The sequence below is a fragment of the Natrix helvetica genome (genome assembly GCF_964273705.1).
Source record: "Natrix helvetica genome assembly, chromosome: 1".
In the NCBI taxonomy this organism is placed as follows: domain Eukaryota; kingdom Metazoa; phylum Chordata; class Lepidosauria; order Squamata; family Natricidae; genus Natrix; species Natrix helvetica.
Genome location: NC_138548.1, coordinates 219,540,683 through 219,565,687, shown reverse-complemented (window position 1 = coordinate 219,565,687; position 25,005 = coordinate 219,540,683). Strand labels below are relative to the sequence as shown.

Sequence of the window (25,005 nt, the reverse complement as noted above, 5' to 3'; positions counted from 1 at the left end):
CTGAACATACACACAGATGCAAAGATGCTTTGGAACAAAGAGCAAATGTCACATATCTAAACAATAAAACAAAACTCTTGACTTCCACTTATGACTTGAAACTAAAACCGTTCGCCATCTTGGATAGGTAAGCAGATAATTCTACCCTGGCTTCATCCAGAGGGCAGCTCTTTATGTGAAGGAGAGCAGTCACACACTGCCTTTAGATAGAACTGAACTAGTACACTTGTCCTTACATCATTTCACATCATCTCACCATCCAAGTTTAGCAAAGGAATATCCTTTAAAAAAGAAAAAAACCCAACCCAAACCCAATTAAGAGTTCTGCTCCAAAACAATCCCCCCACAAAAGCAAAGTCAACTCTACCAACACATACGAGCTTTCCTGTAGTGTTCCCCAGGTTTTTCTCACTGTAGGTTGATCCCCAGAAACTACCAGCAGTTCCTTGCATCGAGCCTATATTACCATCATTATTATGATTACTATTCCCGTACTGCAAGAGGCAAGGTTGAAAGCAGTGGTTAGCTAAAGATCATATAACTGGCTCCAAGTTAAGGCCAGGATTAAGGCAAAAAACTAAAATCTAGGAACACGTGTTGCTGGATTGGACCAAAGACCCATCTAAACCAGGATCCTGCTTGTACCAGAGCCAACCAGGTCCCTTTTGCATACTCAGGAACAAAATAGCAGTTCAGAAGCAGATTCTATCTGTTCCCTAGCAGCTGTCAAACCCACGCAGCTTCTGATCCTGAAGAAAATGCAGGTATATTTGAATTGTACCTTTTAAAATAATATTTTACACAAATATTGTAGCTGTCCTGAGTACTGATTGGTTATTATCTCACCTTTATCACTTTATAAATTACTCAAAGTGGCGAACATAGCTAGCACTCCTTCCTCCTCCTCTTCCTCTTTTCCCACAATATCAACCCTGTCAGGTGGTTTGGGCTTAGAGAGAGAGAGTGACTGACCCAAAGCCACCTTCCTGGCTTTCATGCTTAAGGCAGGACTAGAACTCACAGTCTCCTGGTTTATAGGTCAGCTTCTATACCAAGCTACACCAAGCTATTTTTTGCCCTTAAACGAATGAGCTAAACTGGCTTATTAGTTTAAGAGCGAAAGAATAGTTTAACACAACATAAATACCCTGTTTCCCTGAAAATAAGACCTCCCCAGATAATAAGCCCAATTGGGCTTTTGAGGCATGCACAATAATAATAATAATAATAATAATAATAATAATAATAATAATAATAATAATAATAATAATAATATAAAAAAGAACAACAACAACAACAACTTGGAAAGAAATAACTTGCTTCCTATAGAACAGAAAGGATGTGGCAAAAAATCAAGAGGAACAAAGGACCAACTGCTGATTGACAAGCTAATCCTAAAGAATTCAAAGAAAAGACGAACCAAGCTGTTCATGGCTTGGATAGACTATAAGAAAGCATTTGATTCAGTTCCCCACAGCTGGATCAAGAAATGCCTGAAAATCTTTGGCATCAGCAGCAACATACAAAAATTCATGGAAACTTCAATGAACCTATGGAAAGCAAAGCTTATAGCTAATGGAGAAGAACTGGGTGAAGTTGAAATTTAACAAGGCATTTTCCAGGGTGATTCCCTTTCACCCCTACTTTTTATACTCTCAATGCTACCACTGACACTGATTTTGAAGAAGGTGAACTGTGGATACCAATTTGCAAAGAAAGGACTGAAAATTTCACACTTGGTGTACATGGATAATTTGAAGCTGTTTGGTAAAACAAAAGCTGAACTGAATTTATTAATTGAAAGCACAAAAGAATTTAGCCAAGACATTGGTATGCAGTTTGGAATTGACAAACGTGCAACAATGGCAACCAAGGCAGGCAAGAAGATGATGGAATACAACTTGAGAATGAAGAAATGATAAAGGCAGTAAAACCAGAAGAAGGGTACAATACTTGGGGATTTTAGAGGCCTCTGACTTAATGCATAATAAAGTCAAGGAATTAACCTCAGCCATGTACATTCGACGAATTTGCAAGATATTAAAGTCCAAACTGAGTGGAGGAAACATCATAAAAGCAATAAATACCTGGGATATATCTGTGATTTGATACTCTGCAGAAATAATTGACTGGTCCCAGATGGAGTTGGACAATTTGGACAGAAAAACAAGGAAGTTGACAATGAATCATGCTTTGCACCCTAAAAGTGATGTTGATCGATTATATCTACCAAGAGCAGAGGCTGGTCGAGGACTCCTACAAGTAAAGCAGACTGTAGAAGAAGAAAAACACAGCTTGAATGATTACATCCAGAAAAGTGAAGAACCAATGATAAAGGAAGTAAATAAAGGAGGCCTTTTGAAGACAACTAAGTTAAAAGCTGAATATAAGAAAGAAGTAATTGAGAAGCAAGCTGAAAATTGGAAAAGCAAAGATATGCATGGCCAATACTTGAAAAGTATTGAAGGCAAAGCTGACCAAAAACTAACTTGGAACTGGTTAAGATCAGGACTGAAAAAAGAAACAGAAGGCTTTATTTTGGCAGCTCAAGAACAAGCCTTAGCCACAAACTGCATGAAGGCAAAAATTCAGCATGTTACCACCAACAGCAAATGTCGCCTCTGTAATGAGAAAGATGAGATAGTTGACCACTTGATCAGCGGGTGCAGCAAAATTTCACAAACTGACTACCTACAACGCCATGATCGTGTTACTAAGATCATTCACTGGAAATTGTGCCCAAAAGTTTGGATTTGAATACACCAAAAACCACTGGGACCATCAGGTTGAGAAGGTTTTAGAGAATGAGAAAGTCAAGATCTTGTGGGACTTCAGAATTCAGACTGACAGGCACTTGGCCTACAACACACCTGACAAAACAATAGTTGAAAAGAAAAAAAGTATGGTTCATTGACATTGCAATACATGGTGATTCACGAATTGAAGATAAACAGCAAGAAAAAATTACAAAGTACTGGGACTTGCAAATTGAAGTTGAGCGACTGTGGAAAAAGAAATCATGTGTTGTCGCGATTGTAATTGGAGCCCTTGGAGCAATACCTAAAAGGCTACCTTGCTATTTGGAAATTCTAAATTTACCTGACTTGAACATTCTGATTCTACAAAAAACACCCTACTTGGAACAGTTTATATCCTCCGCCGTTACCTTAACAATTCCTAGGTCCTTGGTTAGGACTCAAGCTGCTGAGCTACCAACCAGCCCCAAAGGCTGTGAATCTCACCAAAAATTAACCACATAATAATAACAATCCCTCTCCTGAAAATAAGCCCTCCCTGAAAATATTGCAACACAGCAGCAGACATCAGGTGATCACCCTCGCTGCCTCCTGCATCGCCAAAATAATAAGACCTCTCCGAAAATAAGGCCAAGCGCTGTCTTATTTTGGGGGGAAACAGGGTAAGGATGACTTAAGCCTTTCTCACATATTGAGTGAGATGAAGATAACCCAACAGGAACTGAGCCCCTCCTATCCCAATAGATTGTCTGGTTATATTTGTGCAATGACTGTTGCATGTGGGGACATATTGATACTTCCTCCTATTTCAGCTATCTGAATTAAAGAGACACGTTATCAGAACTAAAAACACATTTTATGATGAAAAATGGCCACCTGATATCACTCAGCCATGTCGAGTCAACTAAAACCCGCTCCCCATTCAGTAATTGTGGCACAACAACAGTTGGGTGAAAGCCTGTTGCGTTGCACGACAAGCTCCACCCATTTGAACATGCGCATTATGTCAAGGTAAAAGAAGCAGGCTTTGTCTGAAAATGGCACATTCTACTATTTTGTCCTACTGAAACCATTTAACACACACACACAAACATACCAGAGTGGTATTCAGCAGGTTCTGATCAGTTCTGGAGAACCAGTAGCGGAAATTTTGAGTAGTTGAGAGAACAGGTAAATACCACCTCTGATTGGCCCCGCCCCATGTATTCTCTGCCTTCTGAGTCCCAGCTGATCGGGAGGAAATGGGGATTTTACAGTATCCTTCCCCTGCCATGCCCACCAAGCCACACCCACCAAGACATGCCACGCCTACCAAGCCACGCCCACAAAACCTGTACTAATTTTTTTTGAATCCCACCGCTGACACACACCCCACAAATATGATGGCTGCTACTGTTGAGGTCAGTGCAGTAGTAAATAAAACAATCCCTCCTTTTTCTGAGATTCTATTTGAAGTGTCACCTGTTCTCTTCTCCTTCCAGCATCGTATTGTATGTTGCAATCTCAATATCCAGGGCCAATTTGGTATTCATGAGGTCTTGGTAATCCCGTAAGATGACAGCCAATTGATCCTTGGAATTCTGTATGCGACTCTGAAGATCTGTTTGCTTTGCTCGGGCGTCTTTTAGCGCACAGTCTCCTTTATGTTCAATATCCCCAATGGCTATTTGGAAAGCAGCCGTCTGCAAAAACAAAGCGAAAATAATTCCATCTTCTAATCACAAAACTGCAAAGATGACTTTATGGTCTCTGCTCCTACAACCTTATTTTCAGTTAATTCTGAAGCCTCCTTTTTTGATCCTTCCAGCTCACTCTGTCTGTCTGTCTGTCTGTCTGTCTGTCTGTCTGTCTGTCTGTCTGTCTCTGTCTCTCTCACTCTGTCTCTCTGTCTCTCTCTCTCTCACATACATGACTGGCACCAACAAGAATGAGCTCCATTCCTCATGGCTGGGTTCTGGTAGGGAGCATGTGAAACCTTACATGGAAAAGCAAAAATCTAATTGCTTGGTGGGTGGGTGGGTGGATGGATGGTGGAAGGAATTGATTTTTTTTTCTCCAGCCCAGTTAAAATCTAATGCACTAAAGAACACTTTTTTTGTGGAAGATAGATAATTTCGCTGGTCCAACAAAAAAGAGAGTTCACCTTTTGCGGGTTTTTTTATTATACCTACCAAAGATGTACACCTCTCCTTTTTACAATTAAATTCTGTCTTTGTAAACTCAATGAACTTTCAAATACATCTCCCACTTATAGCTCTCATCATGCCTCATTACTGGAAGGATCATTGTGAATAGCTGTTTACTAGCATCTACTGCCCACCTCAGTTTGACATAATTCCTGAGCCCCATAGTATTGGTGCTTGATCCCATAGAAGCAACCCATCCCCCAACATCTGTATGGTATTTTAACTTTTTTTTAAAAAAGAAGCCTCCGGGAACAAAAAGGATTTTCTGACCTTTTTCTTCTCAGCATCTACTTTGCACTGCATCAAATGGATGACTCGGTTCAACTCATTAATTTCATCACTGGTTTTCTGCAGGCTTTCATTGCACTGGCATTTTTTGTTCTGAAGATCCTCAATCTAATAGCCAGAGAGAAGAACAGAAGAGCAATGGAACTGTGATCTAGAAATGTTAGGTGCCACCTTATTGACTGTTGACCTTCTGTTCTGATCAAGGCTTCCCGAGAGCAGGAAGCAGACTCCTTGTCTCGACAAAAAGCCCTTTTATTAATTGACTGTGAATTCTGCTCATTCACACCCAGCAAAGTCTTTCAAGGGAGGATTTACAGTCACAGACCTTATCTGGCTTGGAGAGCTGCCAGGCTGATATCTGCAAAACCTGGCAAGGAGTCTTTGAGAGTCATGAACCAATTAAGCAAACTAATTGTCTCCTGCAAACTCCACTCCCCTTTCGCTCCTCTTTTATTTCCTCTGGGAGGGGCCATTCATCGTCCACCTGTGGCCTTACTCCCAAGTTGACCCCTCTTCTTTTGCTGTCCCCTTTGTCTGGCAACTCTGTGCATGTGCACACTGGGAACAGGCACCAGCTGTTTGTCTGCCTCACTGATGACTGACTCTGAAGGCAGCTGATAACTGGCATACGGTTCTGGCCCCCTCTCTGCCTTTGACACAGAGCCCTCATTGGAGCCTTCCCCAGACTCCAGGACTGCCCCATGTTCCTCCCCAATCTCCTCACTGTCCGAATCTGTTGCCAGCTCTGCTCAGCTCTGTCAGGCCACAATACTTGCAGCCTTTTCAAAGAGAAGACCATGGTTTGAGCAAAGGTTCTGTTGGGAACTAGCAGCTCCATCCTCACCTATAAACAGTCTTGAATCATCTGTCACTGTACAATTGTCGAATTATTCAGATTTCCTCTGAAGGGATCAGCTGAGTCACAAGGTTGCAAAGCACCATATTTCTGAGATCTTCTCTAAGGGAGTATTGCAGAATGCTTACAGCGAAAAGAGGATTTATTCAAAATAAACTACAAGAGCTAAATCAATAAGTGATCCCTTCCTTTCACTAATACAGGCAGTCCTTGACTTACGACCACAACTGAGCCCAAAATTTCTGTTGTTAAGTGAGACATTTGTTAAGTGCATTTTGCCCCATTTTAGGACCTTTCTTGCCATAGTCGTTAAGTGAATCCTTGCAGTTGTTAAGTTAGTAACCTGTTTGTTAAGTGAGTCTGGCTTCCTCATTGACTTTGCTTGTCAGAAGGTTGCAAAAGGGGATAGCAAGATCACTTAGACTTATATACCACTTCACAGTGCTTTACAGCCTTCTCTAAGCGCTTTTACAGAGTCAGCATATTGCCACCAACAATCTGGGTCCTCATTTTACCCACCTCAGAAGGATGGAAGGCTGAGTCAACCTTGAGTCTGGTGGGATTTGAACTGCCAAATTGCAGGCAGCCGGTAGTCAGCAGAAGTGACCTACAGTACTGCACTCTAACCACTGCACCGAAGATCACGTGACCTTGGGACACAGCAACCATATGAACCAGTTGCTCAAGCATCTGAATTTTGATCACATGATTATGGGGATGCTACAAAGGTTGTAAGTATGAAAAAATGATTATAAGTCACTTTTTTCAGGGCCATTGTAACTTTGAACAGTCACTAAGTGAACTTTTGTAAATCGAGGACTACCTGCAAATCAGAATACAGACAGTTCAGAATTTCCATCTCCATCCAAACTTGTAATTAATACTTCTTAAGAAATGACCTTTTCAAAGCTATCCTAAATCTTACACCCAAAATAGACAAAATTTGGGGATGGGGATGACGATGAGTTTGTTTGCTTAATTTCTTGCTGGATAGAATTTAATCTACTTTGATCCAGCGGTTTAGGCACTAGGCTAGAAACCAGGAGACCATGAGTTCTAGTCTTTCTTTAGGCATGAAAGCCGGCTGGGTGACTTTAGGCCTCTCTCTCTCTCTCTCTCTCTCACCAACCACCTCACAGAGTGGTTATTGTTGTGGAAAAAATAGGAGGAAAGAAAAAAATACCGTATTTTTTGGACTATAAGACATACTAGTGTATAAGACGCACCAAGATTTTGAAGAGATAAGTAAGAAAAAAAAAGTCTGTGCCTTCCCTCAGCCCCCAGCAGCCCTCTGCAGGTCCCCGCATCCCGTTTTTGCGAAAAATGGGCAAAAAACGCCCCCAGCCCTGCTGAAGCCTGCAGAGTGCTGCTGAAGGTTGAGGAAAGGCAAAAAAAAAAAGCCTCCATTTTACGAAAAACAGTCTGTTTTTCGCAAAAATGGGATGCAGGATTGGGGCTTCTAGGGAGCAAAAATGACTATATTCGGTGTATAGGAAGCACCAACATTTCCACGCTCTTTTGGGGTGGTGGAAAGGTGCGTCTTATACTCCGAAAAATACAGTAAGTATCTTCACCACTTTGAGTTTTTTATAAAAAAAATAATAATAAAGGTGGGATAAAAAAAGAAAACAAAAAAATAAAATTGAGGTTCGTTTGGTCGTACTATTTAGAATAATTTGTTGCATTTAGATTAGAGATGGTATTTAGCCGATTCTCTCAGGTTCAGGACAACCGCTAGTGCTGGCTGCGGGAGACTCCACCCACCCGCCCTGACATAATGCGCGAGCACTGCGCATGGGCAGATGCGGTGTGTGCGAGCGAAGCGAGAGTGTGCGCACGCTCACATTTGCAAACCGGTAGGGAAGGCAAGTGAATCCCACCACTGATTTAGATCCTTTGATTCCAGGCTGCAAACATTTATCTCCAAATGCTGAGCCTTGGGCGTTTGTAAAGAAAAATAACCCCAAATAAATATTGAAAATAGAGTAGCTGTTTACTCCGCCATGACATCTTTGTATACAAGGTGAGAAACATGAGTGGTTGGGTTGGGAAAACTAAACTGCCATCTATTTTGATTCATTGGTGAGGTCTTGGTGTATTACTAGGATTTTTAGAAATACTCAGCCAGCCTAGTAATGATCTAGCAAATAATGTCATACATAAGCCATAAAATAAACATTACAATGTCTGCAGTATTAAGCTGGACTGACACCACATATGAAAATGAAGTAAATTCATTTCACACCTCTGTGACTACCGCTGCTGATATTTACAGGAAGAGCAATGGCTCCGTGATTGAGGAAAAGATTAGTGAAAAGATATGAAAATTGCTTCATCATATCTACTGATTTGGATATTTTAATTGGCCACTTTAACTATGTTATTGTGATATTACCATTCTTATAAGTATCTAACACAGTGGTTCTCAACCTTCCACATTCCGCGACCCTTTAATACAGTTTCTCATGTTGTGGTGACCCCCAACCATAAAATTGGTTCCTAAGACCATCGAAAATATGTGTTTTCCAATGGTCTTAGGCGATCCCTGTGAAAGGGTCGTTCGACCCCCAAAGAGGTCCCAACCCACAGGTTGAGAACCACTGATCTAACAGGTTGAATAATATGCTTGATTGACTTAGAATTAATCCATCTTTGGCTTTACATGAGAGGTCCGTGTGTGTTTTGGTGTGAACAGCTGCCACCACTGCCAAGAATAGCATTGTTTAAATTAATAGTCAGTCAGTATTGTGCTGATTTGGAGAAAAGACTGACAGAACATCGTTAGTAATATTAAATCTACAACCTAAGAGTTGGCTAACAAGTAGATGTAAATCAGAAACCAGGACATGATACGTGCTGGTTTTCTTTATTTTCTGATTACTTAGATCAAAGGTCAGCAACCTGCGGCTCTGGAGCCGCATGTGGCTCTTTCATCCCTCTGCTGCGGCTCCCTGTCGCCGGTCATGTTGTGTCCAAAGCCAGACAGCACAAGCTGTCACTCAACACCTACCAGACGTCCGGATTGGCCAAAACCAGTAGGCGTCACCAGAGGGAGCTGTTCTATTTATGATTGGTTGCCGGTTTGACAGCAGCTGTATAAATAGCTGTCAAACCGGAGTTCATTGTTCTGTTATGCTAGTTACTTGTGTGTATTACAAATAAACATCAGTTCTTGTGAATCGCCTCAGGCTACTTAATTCTAAGTAAGAATCTAATACTGGCGACGAAGAGTGGCAAACGTCCACGCAGTTTTTCACTAACGGAACCAAGAATTATTTTTTCTCTTCAGAATGTCAGCCATTCCGAGTTTCGCCCCTTTCTCCGCACAAAAGGAGTCATGGGAAGATTTTCTAGAAAGATTTGACTGTTTTTTGATGGCTCACGAGTTTACCGAAGTTTCTGAAGATAGGAAAAAAGGGTTTTTCCTCAGCGCGTGTGGACCTGAAATGTTCCGAATGGCTAGAGCTCTGTCTGCTCCGTTGTCCCTAAGTGCTGTTTCATGGGATGAACTTATAACTTCATTAAAACAACATTATTCCCCCGCTCCTTCAAAGATAGCGAGAAGATATACTTTTAGACAGTGTGTACAGACTGAAAATGAGTCAATTTGCCAATATGTAGCCAAACTCAGACACGAGGTGATTCCTTGTCTCTTTACTGAATTAGATGATGCTCTACTTGAGCAATTTGTTTGTGGGGTTAAAGATTCTAAATTACAGCGTAGGCTTCTAACCAAACCAGACCTGACATTCCAAGCTGCCATTGATGAGGCTAGAGCCTCAGAGTTAGCTGACAAATCTGCTGTCATCATTCAAAATAAATTCAGCACTCAGCCACCTTCTAATCTATTTTCCTCTGTTAACAATCAACTGGAACAAAACAGTGGCTTTGCTGATGACACTGACCAGATCGACCAGATGCAGTATAAAAATTACCTCAGAGGCGAGCCCGCCAAAAAACGTAATGATGGCTGCCTGAGTTGCGGGGGCAAGCACCTCCGATCCAACTGCCGGTTCAAACAGGCTATTTGTAGACGTTGTGGCCGTCCTGGCCACATTGCAGTAGTTTGCCGCGCTGTTTTACCTGCTCAGGTTCCTCAAACCAACAGGAACCTTGACAAGCGTTTCCACAAGCCTACCCAGGTTCGCAATAATGATTGCTCTATTGTGGATGCTGATGCATTAAATGATGAATGGATCATTCAAACTGCTTCAGAACTAACTTCAAAAGCAAAGAAAATTTTTATTACTGTTAGAATTGAGGGCAAACCCTGCCACATGGAAATTGATTCCGGCTCCACCAAATCAATAATTTCCTGGCCAGCACTCCAGCAATTACTTCCTACCATTACCAGAGATCATCTCCGTGATTCAACATGCCGCCTGCGTGACTATCAAGGGAACTTGATTCCTGTCATAGGTGTTGCCCTCGTCCAGGCTCAACATAAATCTTTTAAAGCTACATTACCTCTCGTCGTTGTGGCCAAGCCGCTCTCAACTTTACTTGGTCTTGAATGGTTCCAGCCCCTGGGACTGTCCATTGATGGCGTGAACAACATTCCATACTCTAATGACTTTGAGACTCTAATCACTGAGTTTGCTGATGTGTTTGATGACAATTTGGGTAATTACAAAGGCAAACCCATCTCCTTCAATCTAGATCCTAACGTGCCCCCTATTAGGTTGAAACCCAGAAGGCTTCCATTTGCCCTTAAAGCTAAGGTAGAGGCTGAGCTCAACAAATTAGTGGCTCAGGGAATCCTTGAGCCAGTTGAATATGGCACATGGGAAACCCCTATTGTTGTTCCTATTAAGCCTGATGGGTCTATTCGTATATGTGGGGACTATAAGTCAACAGTTAATAAGGCGCTGGATTCGAACCCATACCCCGTTCCTGTCGTTCAACATTTGTTGCATTCTCTGGGGAAGGGATGCATTTTTGCTAAATTAGACATGGCCCAGGCATATCAGCAGTTGCCTGTGGACCAGGCATCTGCTGATGCTCAGACTATTGTGACTCATAAGGGGGCTTTTCGCTGCACCAGACTTCAGTTTGGTATCTCAGTAGCACCTGGTATTTTTCAACGTCTTATTGAACAACTGCTCCAAGGGTTGGAGGGAGTGGTTCCGTATTTTGACGATGTCTTAGTTGCTGCCACCAGCAAACAGGACCTCATCATCAAAATACGGAACGTGCTATCTCGTTTCAGATCTGCTGGCCTTAAGCTCAAACGCTCAAAATGTCATATGGGAGTATCTTCCGTAGAATTCTTAGGTTTTTTAATTGATGGAAAGGGTATCCATCCCACTCCCAGTAAAGTTGAAGCCATTCATCGGGCTCCAACCCCTACTTCAAAACTGGAGTTGCAAGCCTTTTTGGGACTTTTAAATTTTTATACAATGTTTCTGCCTCACAAGGCTTCTGTTGCAGAACCCTTGCATAGACTATTAGATAATTCCTCAGTTTGGCATTGGGGCCCTAGGGAGGCCAAAGCTTTCGAAGGAGTTAAAAAACTTCTCACATCTTCAGCTGTTCTCATACAATTTAATCCCAAGCTGCCTCTAACCTTCACTTGCGATGCTTCTCCTTATGGGATTGGGGCTGTCCTTGCTCACCTGTTGCCTTCAGGTCAGGAGGCCCCTATTGCATTTTTTTCTCGTACGCTATCACCTACTGAGCGTAATTACAGCCAATTAGATAAAGAGGCTCTGGCGGCAGTGGCAGGTGTTAAACGCTTTCATGATTACCTGTACGGCCACCATTTCCTATTGGTGACTGATCACAAACCCCTACTGGGGATATTAGCTGGTGATCATCCCACTCCCCACATATTATCTCCAAGAATGCTGAGATGGTCCGAATTTTTGGCCGCTTATTCTTACAGGTGGAGCATCGCCCAGGAAAACAGGTAGGACACGCGGACGCGCTTAGCCGTTGCCCACTGCCGTTAAAGGCTATGGACCCGGCTCCTATTTGCCCTGTTTTAGCTGTTGAGGAACTCCAGCTACCTATTACTTCTACAGACATTGCAGCCCATTCCCATCGGGATCCTATCCTTTCTAAAATTTTAGAATGGGTTTGCAGGGGTTGGCCAGACGAAGGGTTATCTGGAGAATTTTTACCTTACGGTAGAAGGCGTTTAGAATTATCCATAGTGCAGGGCTGTCTGCTGTGGGGTCATCGAGTGGTAGTCCCTAAATCTCTGCAAACTAAATTATTGCAAAGACTGCATGAGGGCCATCCGGGAATCGTGTATATGAAGACCCTTGGCCAAAGTTATGTATGGTGGCCAGGCCTTGATGAAGCCATTACTGCTTGGGTAAACAGCTGTCCTGTTTGCCAAGCCGCGCGACCAACCCCAGCAACGGCGGAGCCCAGGGAATGGGAGACACCTAAGGGTCCATGGTCTAGGCTGCACGTAGATTTTGCTGGCCCTATACAAGGGTTAAACCTTATGGTCATTGTTGACGCCTATTCCAAATGGGTGGAAGTAATACCCATGTCCACTATAACAGCTGACATAGCTATTAGGGTCCTTAAACGGATTTTTGCTTGCCACGGGCTGCCTGATGTTATTGTATCAGATAATGGCCCCCAGTGGACTTCGGCCTCTTTCCAAGCTTTTTTAGCCTTGTTAGGAATCCGGCAGGTACTGACGGCCCCGTTCCACCCGGCTAGCAATGGCCGAGCGGAACGCGCGGTCCGATCAGTTAAGGAAGCCCTCAGCAGAATGACTCAGGGCACATTATATGACAAAATTCAGCAATATTTACTTATTCAGCATTCCACTCCCTGTCCATTAACCAATCTTAGTCCAGCGGAGCTCTTAATGGGCAGAAGGCTTAGAACCACCCTTGATCGGTTGCATCCGGAATATAATGAAATTCCACCCGTTCCTAGAACTTACCAAACTAGGTCTTTCAATTGTGGGGACTGGGTCTTTGCCCAAAACTTCGGGGGCCATACCAAGTGGGTTCCTGCAACTATACTCGAGGTAACAGGGCCATGTTCTTATAGGGTCCTCTTGAATGACGGAAGGCAATGGCGGCGTCACATCGACCAGCTGCGCCGCCGTGAAGCCCCGATCAACCAACGTTATGAGTCTTTGCCGATTGAGGACAGTTCCTTGGCCGCCTGCCGGCCCAAGCCGTTCACGCACACACCTGTCATGCCTTGCTCACCTCCCTCTGATACCGCGCCTGCCAATCCGCATCCAGCGACGCTCCGCCTACCTGTAGAAAACCGACGTCAACACAGGACGGCATCTCCACCGCCGGCCGAAGGACGCACACAACCTGAGAAGGCCGATTTACCAGCTGAACTTCCACCAGCGACACCAGAGGGCTTGCGGCGTTCCGGAAGAATCCGTAGGCGTCCAGCCTACCTATCAGACTACGCCTGCGCGAACGTGGGGGAAAGCAGTGTTGTGTCCAAAGCCAGACAGCACAAGCTGTCACTCAACACCTACCAGACGTCCGGATTGGCCAAAACCAGTAGGCGTCACCAGAGGGAGCTGTTCTATTTATGATTGGTTGCCGGTTTGACAGCAGCTGTATAAATAGCTGTCAAACTGGAGTTCATTGTTCTGTTATGCTAGTTACTTGTGTGTATTACAAATAAACATCAGTTCTTGTGAATCGCCTCAGGCTACTTAATTCTAAGTAAGAATCTAATAGGTCAGCTCCACAATTGATAGGGCTTTCGGTTAAGACAGGTAGTGGAAAAAGGACACCGTGCTAGGAGGAGACTCTATGGTGGAGGAACTGGACTTCCAGTTGGCTTCAGAATTGAATGGGGAGCTTCCGGTTAGGACCTTTTTGGCTCTGAGTGTTTAAGGTTGCTGACCCCTGACTTAGATGAACACTGAAAAACTGAAAGAGTCAACCACCTAGTCCATGCCTTGGATACATACCTGGTTTTTATAAAAAAGGTTAGCTTCTTCCTTGCTTCTCTGGGCAATGCTCTGATACCAAGTATCAATGTTCTTGATGAGGATGTCCATGTCCAAACCTCTGCTGTTGTCCATATTGAGCACCACAGCTGTGTCAGAGGGATGGCAGTTCAATATAGCACGTTCCTGGAAGTGCACAGAACATGTTTCAGATCATAACTCAGAGTAATGGAAATGACATTAACAGTCTGTCTAGAAAATTAGTGGACCAAAGTTAATTGCACATCTAATTTCTGAGCAATTGATGGCATCGATGCCTCATTTGAATGAAGATCACCTTTGGCATACCCCCTGATGTCAAGCCTATCTTTCACAAAAGTCACAAAAGTCTCCTCAACCCTTCCAAACATTTCATATTTTTTTAAAAAATATATAGTAAACTCAAGGCAGTGAATATACCACATTTTTCAGAGTATAAGACGCACCCCTCCTTAAAAGAGGCTGAAAATTTGGGTGCATCTTATACTGCAAATGTAGCTTTTTTGAAGCTATTTTTCAGACCTAATAAGGTGCTAATGAGTGAAGTGATCTTCTGTGCTTTTCCTGCTTTTTTCATTGCTTCTCTTTCTCTGACAATCAGCTGTGCTTTAGAAGCTGTTTTTTTTAATCTCCAACCAGGGGATAAAAAGCACCAGCACAGGCTCAAAACCAGCAAACCTATGTGCTGAAGCTGACCAGCACATAGGATGCTAGCCAGATAAATACTGTACTTTTTGGACTATAAGACGCACTGGTGTATAAGACCCACCAAGATTTCAAAGAGGTAAATAAGAAAAAAAAGTTTTTGTCCTCTCCGGCCCCACAGGAGCACTCTGCAGGCTTCAGCATTGCAATGGCCTGTTTTTCGCAAAAATGGGGGCATTTTTACCTCCCCCAAGCCCCATTGAAGACTGCAGAGTGCTTCTGGGGGTTGGGGGAAGGCAAAAATGCTTCAATTTTTCTGAAAAAACGGCCCATTTTTTTGCCTGTTTTTAGCAAAAATAGGGCTTGGGGGCAGGGCTTTGGGAGGCCAAAAATGGCTGTATTGGGTGTGTAAGATGCACCAATATTTCCATGCTCTTTTAGAAAGGTGAGAAAGGTGTGTCTTATACTCTGAAAAATACGGTACCTGGTAGGCAGAATCCCCCCCCCCCCTATTTTCCTTCCCAAAAACTAAGGTGCATCTTATACTGGGTGAGTATTATACTCCGAAAAATACGATACTTAATACTTTTGCTTTCTACATACCTAATTCTTTTGCTCCCCCCATCCCCCACAATAACCCTGTGAAATGGGCTGTTAAAGAAGGACTGACACAAAGTCCCCCAGCTGGCTTTCATGCCTAAGGGAGATAGAGAGTCCACCATCTCCTAGTTTCTACGCCAGCATTTTAACCACTACACCAGACTGGCTTCATAAAAATCATATAAATTGTACAAAAAGTATTTGTAGGGTTATGATTGAATCCTGTAATCAAATTTCCAAATGTTCTTTTAAACAATTGGGGGAGTCCATTGAGGAGCCCAACACTTTGCGCTGGAAATTTTCAGTAACTATGGGCACCAACAGGCCTACTTTGCCTTCTAATTTATTTATTTTTAAGAATCCAAAAAATTAATAATGGTGTAGCAGCAATTTGCTACTGAATCTGGGTGTTTTGATACAAATTGCAGAGGCTGCTGTTTGCTCATCCCTAGCAACACATTTGTTCATCAGCTAAAAGTCCCTTTCTAGATTTATTCTAGTTGTATTAAAACAGTCAAGAGGAGATCCAAGGAACTTGTTGCTAACTGGCCCTCTCTGACTTCCCTGTGTCCCCAACATGGAGAAAATGGAGGAGAGTGGCAATTTAAAGACAGTGTCTTTTTTAAAAAAAACTGATCCCTGTGTGAAATCCCTTCATAAAATAATGGTAGAGGGATCAGTAATTTGGATGGATGGATGGACGAAAGGGAAGGATATAATTTAGTAATTTAAGGAAAAAATAGGAGGATGGAAGAATATTAGATACAGAGGTGGGCTGCTACGTGTTTGCCCGGGTTTGGGAGAACTCGTAGCTAATGTTATGGCTGGTCCTCTGGAGCCCGGGGGAGGCAGTTTTTGCCCTCTCAGTAGCTCGAGGAAAGTCTCTGGAACCTGGGGAAGGAGAAAACACCCACCACCACCACCACCGTGATGCAGGAGGCTGACTAGGCCACACCCACCATGGCCACACCCACCCAGCAACTAGACCGAGAACCTGTTGCTGAAATTTTTAAACCACACCTCTGATTAGATATGTTCATTGTCTTGAGTTATTTATAAAATAATAATAAAGGTGAGATATCAATAAAGTAATTACATATTTGGCATTTCAAAAGTCCTTAGGTCAGTGATGGCGAATCTATGGCACGCATGCGCGCGCTGGCGAGCTGAGTTCACCCTTTTTTAAAGCCATTTTTCGCCCTCCCCAGTCTCCAGAGGCTTTATAGGAGCCTGGGGAGGGCAAAAAGAGCCCCCCCGGAGGCCCTCCGGAGGCTTCATGAGCTTCCCTGAAGCCTCTGGAGTGCAAAAAACGACCCCTACGGGCAAACTGGAAGTTCGGGATTGCACTTCCGGTTTGCTCAGAGGGTCATTTTGAGCGCTCCAAAGGCTTCAGGGAAGCCTCTTGATGGTCCCTGAAGCCTTCGAAGCGCTTAAAATGACCCTCCGAGTAAACCGGAAGTGACTTCCTGTTATGTACTGAAGTTTTCCCTCTGGTCTGTTCCACTAGGGGGCGCTGTACTCTTTTCTGATTGGTTACCTGTTTGACAGCCGGCATATATAAAGGGCTGTCAAACAGGGCTCAGCTGTTGCCAGTTAGCTGAGACACGCGAAATGTGAAGTGCCGCGTTTGGCAACCTGTTAGAAATAAACTGTTAGCTATCCTTAAGTCCTGGCTCGCTTCTGTTTGTCCACCCGCGTTCTCCCAGCTAGAACACTTCCGGTTTGCTCGGAGGGTCGTTTTGAGCACTCCGAAGGCTTCAGGGAAGCCTCTTGAAGGTCCCTGAAGCCTTCGAAGTGCTTAAAACGACCCTCCAAACAAACTGGAAGTGACTTCCGGTTTGCTCGGAGGGTCGTTTTGAGCACTCCGAAGGCTTCAGGGAAGCCTCTTGAAGGTCCCTGAAGCCTTTGAAGCACTTAAAACGACCCTCCAAGCAAACCGGTTTGCTCGGAGGGTCATTTTGACTGCTTCGGAGGCTTCAGGGAAGCCTCCTGAAGGTCCCTGAAGCCTCTGGAGGGCTTTCCGGGGGGGCAGGGGAGGCTGTTTCTGCCCTCCCCATGCTCCTATAAAGCCTCTAGAGCCTCGGGAGGGCGAAAAAAGCATGCAAAAATGGGGGTGGGGTTCGCGCATTGCATTATGGGTGCGGCACGCCTGCACACGACCCCCCTGCGCTCCCCCCACTTATGGCACGCAAGCCAAAAAAGATTCGCCATCACTGCCTTAGGTTCTGGGTCTAATCATTGCTGTTAGCAACAATAACTGTCCAGTAAATATGTCCTAGCTATCAGCGACATGCAATTAAAATTCTGGTAGTAATGCCTAAGAGTTGTTTCTCACATTGCAATTTGAGGATACAGACCTCCATAAAAAAATATTTCAGGAACTCTTTATTCTCCATCAGCAACTCCCTCTTCAATTCCAGTTCCTTCTGTTGTTTAAATTCATTATCTACTTGCTGAAGGGAGGGAAAAGACACTGATAAAAATATATAAAAAACTTCAAAATCAAAGAGAATACAGGAACAGTGAGAGATTTGATTCCAATCTTGGGGATGAACATTTAAAAGAAATTGGATTTTGAATCTTTGTACTACAGAACCTTTTTCAAAGTTTTCAGAAGTGGGTTGGGCAAGATAAATTTGGTAAAATGCATTTTGCTGCAGTAGTAGATTCCTGAACTTGACAGCCAGCAGAACAAGATAATCTCCAAAGAGTCTTATACTCCTTATATTCTGTAATTTTATTATAACTTGTAATTTGAGTTCAGTGTTATTTTGTTTTGTACTTGCTTCCATAATTTTTCTGGTACGTGGTACCCTCTGGTCTTATTCACTTGTTATGCCTGCACAGAGACCTGTTTTTTTTTAAGTACATGAACCACGGTGGCATAGTGTTAGAGTGCAGTACTGCAGGCTACTTCTGCTGACTGCCAGCTGCCTGCAGTTTGGCACTTCAAATCCCACCAGGATCAAGTTTCCATCCTTCCGAGGTGGGTAAAAGGAGGACCCAGATTGTTGGGGGCAATAGGCTGACTCTGTAAACTGCTTAGAGAGGGCTGTAAAGCACTATGAAGCGGTATATAAGTCTAAGTGCTATTGCTATTGCTGCAGAATAAATGAGATGGAAGCACATTCTCCAATTAGGCATGTGCAGAACCCAACATCCATAATAATGCAACCCTTCGCATAAAGAACCTGATATACACAGTAGCAGGCAACCAAATTATGGCTTTTATAGAGAATGACATTCCCAGTAGTAGCCCCTGTCTCCGGAAAAGCTTTCCCCTAAGGTCATAGGTGTCCCTACCTCAATGACATTTCATAAAATGGTAAAAATTGTCTTCTTCAAGAGTCCTGCCATCTGCCTGAAATAGCAGCAGCGTTTGTTTGATTAGCAGTATTTGTTGGTTTTAATGGTGTCGTTTTAGGAATATGTTAAAGCAGTTTTGCCTGCCTGTAATCTGTGTAGACTGGTGAAAGGAGGGAGCATCTATAAATCAATAAGGGAGGTGGTTTCCCCCCCCCCACCCCAGCTGTCTTTTTGAAAGCCAAGGTCCCTGCAGCCACAGGGTCTATAGGCAGTTCTGTGTTTTAATGCACAGACATCCCCAAGTCAACCATTCTCTGCATGTTTGGTACGAACATGCAGACAAAACCTCTTAGGAATGAACAGAGCAATCTGTCAGTGTTTCTAATATTGGGATTTTCGCTGGCAGAATTCCCAGCCAGATCTATGGAGTTAATTAAGCAGATGGAATCAATGGGTACTGTCCCCTTAAACACTATGGAATGTCAATGGAAAAGCAATGGGCATTGCACAGTATATTCTGTCTATCAAAAGAAGTGACGATGTAAGTGGATTTATCTCTGCCACTAGAATTAAATAAGTGTAGACAATTTCTCTATTTATTCCTCTATTTGTGCTAATGTGTTTTGTTTTAATGGGCAAATCACTTAATTTACTCACCTGCTTGAGTAGGATAAACTCATTCTCTAAATGTTCTTTTCTATTAGTCTCCTCTTTATATCTGGCAGGATATTAAAAAGCAAAAGCAGAGCAGAGAAGAAAAGAAATCAGTTGAGTAATAAATAATAATAACAATTTATTTGGTATTTATTTATTTGATAACAACAAATAAATATTTATATATTTATAAATTTGACCTTCCCAGCTGACTTCTAACAAGCAAAGTCAATGGGGGAAGCTGGATTTGTTTACCATTCACTTTAATAATTGCAGTGATTTACTTAATATCTGTGGCAAAAAAAGTCACAAAATCAGGCACTATTATCAACTTCTGGTCCCAATTTTGGTTGTAAATTGATTGTAAAATCATTTGAGGATGCTGCCCAAGTGTAATTGAAGGTAATTTTGCAATTGTTGTGGCCCGCCAGCAGAGCTGGCAGTAAATTCGGACAGTGAGGAGGTTGGGGAGGAACATGCGCGAGTCCTGGAGTCTGGGCAAGGCTCTGTGTCAGAGGCAGAGAGGAGGCTAGAGGTGTATGCCAGTTATCAACTGCCTTCAGAGTCAGAGATCAGTGAGGCAGAGGAATAGCTGGAGCCTGTTCCCAGTATGTGCATGTGCAGAGTTACCAGACAAAGGGAACGGCTAAAGAACAAGGGTTGACTTGGGAGTAAGGTGAACAATGAATGGCCCCTCCCAGAGGAAATAAAAGAGGAGCAAGAGGGAGTGGAGTTTGCAGGAGACAGTTAATTTGCTTAATTGGTTCGTGACTCTCTGAGACTTCTTGCCAAGTTTTGCAGATATCAGCTTGGCAGCTCTCCAAGTCAGATAAGGTCTGTGACTGTAAATCCTCCCTTGAAAGACTTTGCTGGATGTAAATGAGCAGAATTCACAGTAAATTAACAAAAGGGCTTTTTGTTGGGACAAGGAGTTTGCTTCATGCTCTTGGGAAGCCTAGGTCAGAACAGCAATATCTGAAAATTGTCCCCTATTTTTTATCATTAGGTTTTGCTCAGAGGAGAGAAGAAAGAGAAGCAATATCAGCAGTCATGTTTTACAATTCTCTCTCCTGGGCAGAGTTTTCAGTGGAGTAAGCATCCTTCAGCATCTGTTCACTGAAAAGAATAATCACAATGTACCATCAAACCTCTAATGAGCTAGCTTACTTGCTTTGGTACTCCTCAATCAGCTCCTCCATTATTCTCTGCTGGTTTTTCAATTTATTCTTTTCATTCAATACATAATCGTTTTTTTTCCTCAGGTTAGTGATGTAGTTTTCGAACAGAGTGCTCAAGTCTTTCTTAACCGCTGGCATCTTCTGGCTTTGCAGCAGTTCCCACTTGGTTACCAGTATCCTGTTTCTTTGCTCCAGGCTTCTGACCTAAAATGCAGAGAGAATAAAACTTGGTGCTGATCAATCCGGGAGGCTTTGAGAAGCAAACTAGTAATACAATGTTTTAGATTTTGGCTAAAGAAAGGGGCACCTTTGACTTACAAGGCTCACCTATCCTGTAGAATTTCCTAATTCAACATGCTTAATTCTTCCAACCTAATGTAATTGTCAGATTTACCAGATAGACTAGACAAAGGACCATAGCAAAATGAGCTAATTCTACTTTATTGTAAAGTCACTGTCATATTTCTGAAAGATGCCCTAATTGATTCATGAGTCTCGAGCCAAGTTTCAAAAGAAATCTAGTCATTTATTAGGAACACCATTTTGGCAATACCCCATTGCAGTCAGATCTGACCTCATTTAAATTATGGCTGAACTTTGCCCCTGTTTCTTCCCTTCCCTCAGTCTGTGTCATAAATCACATTCTCCAATGAGGTGCACACCTCACAAACCAGCTGTAGTAATCTGAGATCTGACTCTAGCCAAAGGTAGAGTTCCAGTTTCCAGCACTCCCACATATGCAAAGAGCAGTTGGGCAGCGCACATGTGCGCATTGGAACCCAGAAGATCAACGGGAGATGCCTGGCGTCCCCAGAGAGATGGCTCTGTGTGCCACTTCCGGCACGCATGCCATAGGTTCACCATCATGGGACTAAAGTATTCCTTGAGGAAAGCTACACTCTTGTCCTGATTACACTTCTCTCTAGTCTAATAAGGATGAAGAACATTAGTATAGTAAGCTAGGTTCAAACTTCTTCTCAAAGTGATTGAAAGACTTTGAGCCAATTCCCCTCACTTGAATCTACCTCTTAGAGGCCATCTACTGTTCTCTGAGCAATTTGGAGCATAGTAATACTAATGGCAGCACACACATAGCACTGAAATTAAGGCTTGTGACTGTGTATATATATATTTGTGGCTATGTTATATAGGATAGCTGCTTACATCAAGGTGACAAACCTATTTGAAATAAATTTAACTATGCTGAAAAATGTCCAATGTTTATATCAAAAATATTTGGAAGCAGATTGCAATATACTAAGAATTGGGAAATTTATGATCCTCCAGATAAGTGTTCTCCAATCATCTTTTGTTTTGGAAGTGCCAGCTCAGCTTCCTGGGATCCTTTGTTTAGTAACATCTGGTCCTCTGGCCCTCCAGGTCTGCATCATATTTGCAGGTCTACCAGTTTAATTTGCTAGTGAGCAAGGTTTCATTTAAGGATGAGCACCATTAAGATGTAACCTGTCTTACGAATCATTCCCATTGCCTTGGAAACGCTGAGCCTTACTAAATACTTCCAAGATTTTTAAAAACATTCATTTTCTTCTATTGTTTCAGCTTTGATCTGAAACCTGGAATTAAGAAGCAACTCTGCAAACAAATGCTTAAAGTTGAGTCCTTTGAAGTTCAGGAACAAAGATTTGCACCCATCCACATGGTGAAAATAATTGTGCATCTTACAGTACCTTTCCTCGGGCTATTCCTTCTTTTTTTCCCCTGCTATGAGTTATAGGTGTTAGGCACCTAACATCAAACAGGGCTACCAGGTCAGGGCTATAAAAGTGTAGAATTGAATCTGAAGCTGCCACAGAGGCACTGAAAAGTAATTGGGAGTTCAATCAAGACCATTGCGGAAAAAAGGTGACACATGTTCGTCTGTCTTACCGTGCTGGCAAAAAGCTGAGGACATCTATGTCAAAGGCCCTTTCCTTTATTTTCACAGCACCTCTATGAGATGCATTGGCTAAAGACAGTGAAACTCCGATCAGTTTAAACCCATGCAGCTTGACTCAGCTCAGCTCAAGGAACAATTCAAATTCACCTCTGTTTGGTAGAATTGAATGCGGTGTGTATCTCTGCGGTTTCCCTCTAACACTGTGTTCTTATGTAGAATCTTTTTTTTTTTAAAAATAATTTTTATTTGACATTTTCCAAACATTAAAATCACAATTACACTTTTACAGCTTTCTTTAATCGGTATTTCTTTTTTTCTGATTTCGGGTTTTCCATTTTCCATTCTATTATTTTATGCATATTCTTCTTTGTTTCCTACTTTCTCATTTTTACAATATATACATCTATATACAATATTTCCATCCCTATTGCTTTCTAAATATATGCCCTCTCTTTTCGTTGTGTTTGCTATGTGTTCCTTATGCATTGATTTTACATCGCTTTTCAAGCCAATTATACCACCTGTTCCATATCTTGTAGTGCTCTGTTTCCTCTCTATCTCTTAGTTTCATCATTAGTTTGTCCATTTCTGAGCATTCTAAGACCTTTTTTATGGTTTTTGCATTTGATGGAATGGTTTTTAGTTTCCAACTTTGGGCACATGAAATTCTGGCAGCAGTGATTATATGAAGCATTAAATATTGGATATCCTTACATATATATATGTAAAAAATACATATATATATATACATACATACATACATACATACACACACACACACACACACACACATGTATACATACATACACACACACACACACACACACACACACATATATATATATATTCGTAGATTTTCACGAGTGTAGGTATGCTGGTTTTGTTGTATTCGGGTCTTTTCCCGTGTAAGGTTGAGATTGTCTTTGCAATGTTTCGGCAGGATCTCACCTGCCATCTTCAAGCGTGGGCTTAAAATGGGAGGCAGCTCCGTTCCCATTTTAAGCCCACGCTTGAAGATGGTAGTTGAGATCCTGCCGAAACGTTGCAAAGACAATCTCAACCTTACACGGGAAAAGACCCGAATACAACAAAACCAGCATATATATATATATATATATATATATATATATATATATATGTATGTATGTATGTATGTATGTATGTATGTATGTATGTACGTACGTACGTACGTACGTACGTACGTACACACACACACACACACACACACACACACACACACACATATAAATATATATAAATAAAATGGGGGTGGGAGGGAGAGGAGACCTGATGCTTTTACAAATGTGCCATATCTCCCTTGTCTTCTTTTAACATAAAAAAATGAATTCCAGCAAGAATTCCAGACTCACAATTCCAAGCATAGAATTCACAAAGAATACATGGGCTGATCTTTAGTGTTATAATGAGATGTCTTTGATGCAGCCTATTTCAAAATATCTCCACATTCAACATCTCTGTTTCACTAACCTCTCCAAAACAAATTCCTTTTCCCACCTGGGTCAATTTACACTTTTCATGAATGCCTGGACTATGCTAAATTCTAAGCCTGTTAACAAAACACAATTGCTCCCTGGGTGAAACATGCTTGATCCAAAGAAATAATCAACACTACACTTTTAGCTACTGGCCTGGCTCTCACCAGATGCTGAATCACAAAATAGACAATTCTGTTTTTTAGCCTCCTTTAGAAACTGTGAACCCTTCACTCATGATGCTCATAGCTACCATGCTGTTTTGCAAGAGGTGTTTAAACCGAGCCTGAGTGTCCCTAATCCTGATTCATAACACAATGCTCAATACCTCCAGGAGTGAGATAACAAAGCTAAGGGGATCTTTATGATTCTTGCTTTCAACCCCTGACTATTCAGTCATGTGTCTAGTTCCTTCTGCCTCAATTCAAAATCGGAGGGGATGTGGGGGGAGGAAGGGAAGAATTAACTCACCTTGTCAATGAAGCTAGCAAACTGTGTGTTCAGGTCTTTCATTTGATCCTTCTCATGGACCTTGACTTGATGATCATGTGGATCAACTCCCAGATAGAGAGGTTCTAAGAGGAGCTTGTTAGTGCAAACCTCTAATAACCCCTCATTTCTATAGGTTGGCTTGGGAATGTCTGTGTATCCAAGACTGTAGCTATCTGCCAGATAGCTGTGGTCTGCCACGCTTTCCATATCCAAACTACTACCTCTAAGGTTTTTCGGCTGGTGGCCCATGTAACAGGAGATCCTGTGGTTTCTCCCAAAGCTATGGAAACTTTTGCTGCTGTTGCCTCTTTTGAAGGAGCAGCTGGCTGCATGGTGTTGGGTCCCATTGATCTGGATCTCATCACTGCAGTCAATGATGGAGATGGAAGATCTTCGGCAGTTCTCAGGAGGCAAGGGTAGCTGATCCATTGTGTCCGAAGAGTGCTTGGAGGAAAATGGGAGCCACAGGAGGAGGACAATGAATGAAGAAACTCTTTGCATGCGAGGCTGGAAGCAACTCCTTATATGCAGAAGGAGAGACTTGATAGCAGTGTTAATTTCGGGTATTACTGGGTCTGCCTAGCCTGGCAGCAAAACCTTGAACCCAGAGGCTGTTGGTGGAAGTAAACGAAAAAGGCTGGGAAGAATAAAAAGGCTCAAGGAAGCTCTTCATTTAGAAGGGTTGCCAGTCAACATTTGCCTTATAATTGCTTCCCTTTTATTA

The 25,005-nt window shown here is 42.5% G+C and overlaps 1 protein-coding gene across 1 annotated transcript in view; it reads right to left on the bottom strand.

Annotated features, from left to right (window-relative positions):
* LOC309384126 (keratin, type II cytoskeletal 5-like) overlaps positions 1-24,710 on the bottom strand; it is a gene marked incomplete at both ends in the record, with an annotated part of 31,536 nt that extends 6,826 nt beyond the window's left edge. The window contains 7 exons of the mRNA XM_081937318.1: positions 4,218-4,438; positions 5,213-5,338; positions 13,999-14,163; positions 17,619-17,714; positions 19,225-19,285; positions 20,389-20,603; positions 24,261-24,710. Coding sequence (XP_081793444.1) covers positions 4,218-4,438; positions 5,213-5,338; positions 13,999-14,163; positions 17,619-17,714; positions 19,225-19,285; positions 20,389-20,603; positions 24,261-24,710 — 1,334 coding nt within the window. The remainder of the gene's footprint in view (positions 1-4,217; positions 4,439-5,212; positions 5,339-13,998; positions 14,164-17,618; positions 17,715-19,224; positions 19,286-20,388; positions 20,604-24,260) is intronic.
* Positions 24,711-25,005: the final 295 nt, after the last annotated feature.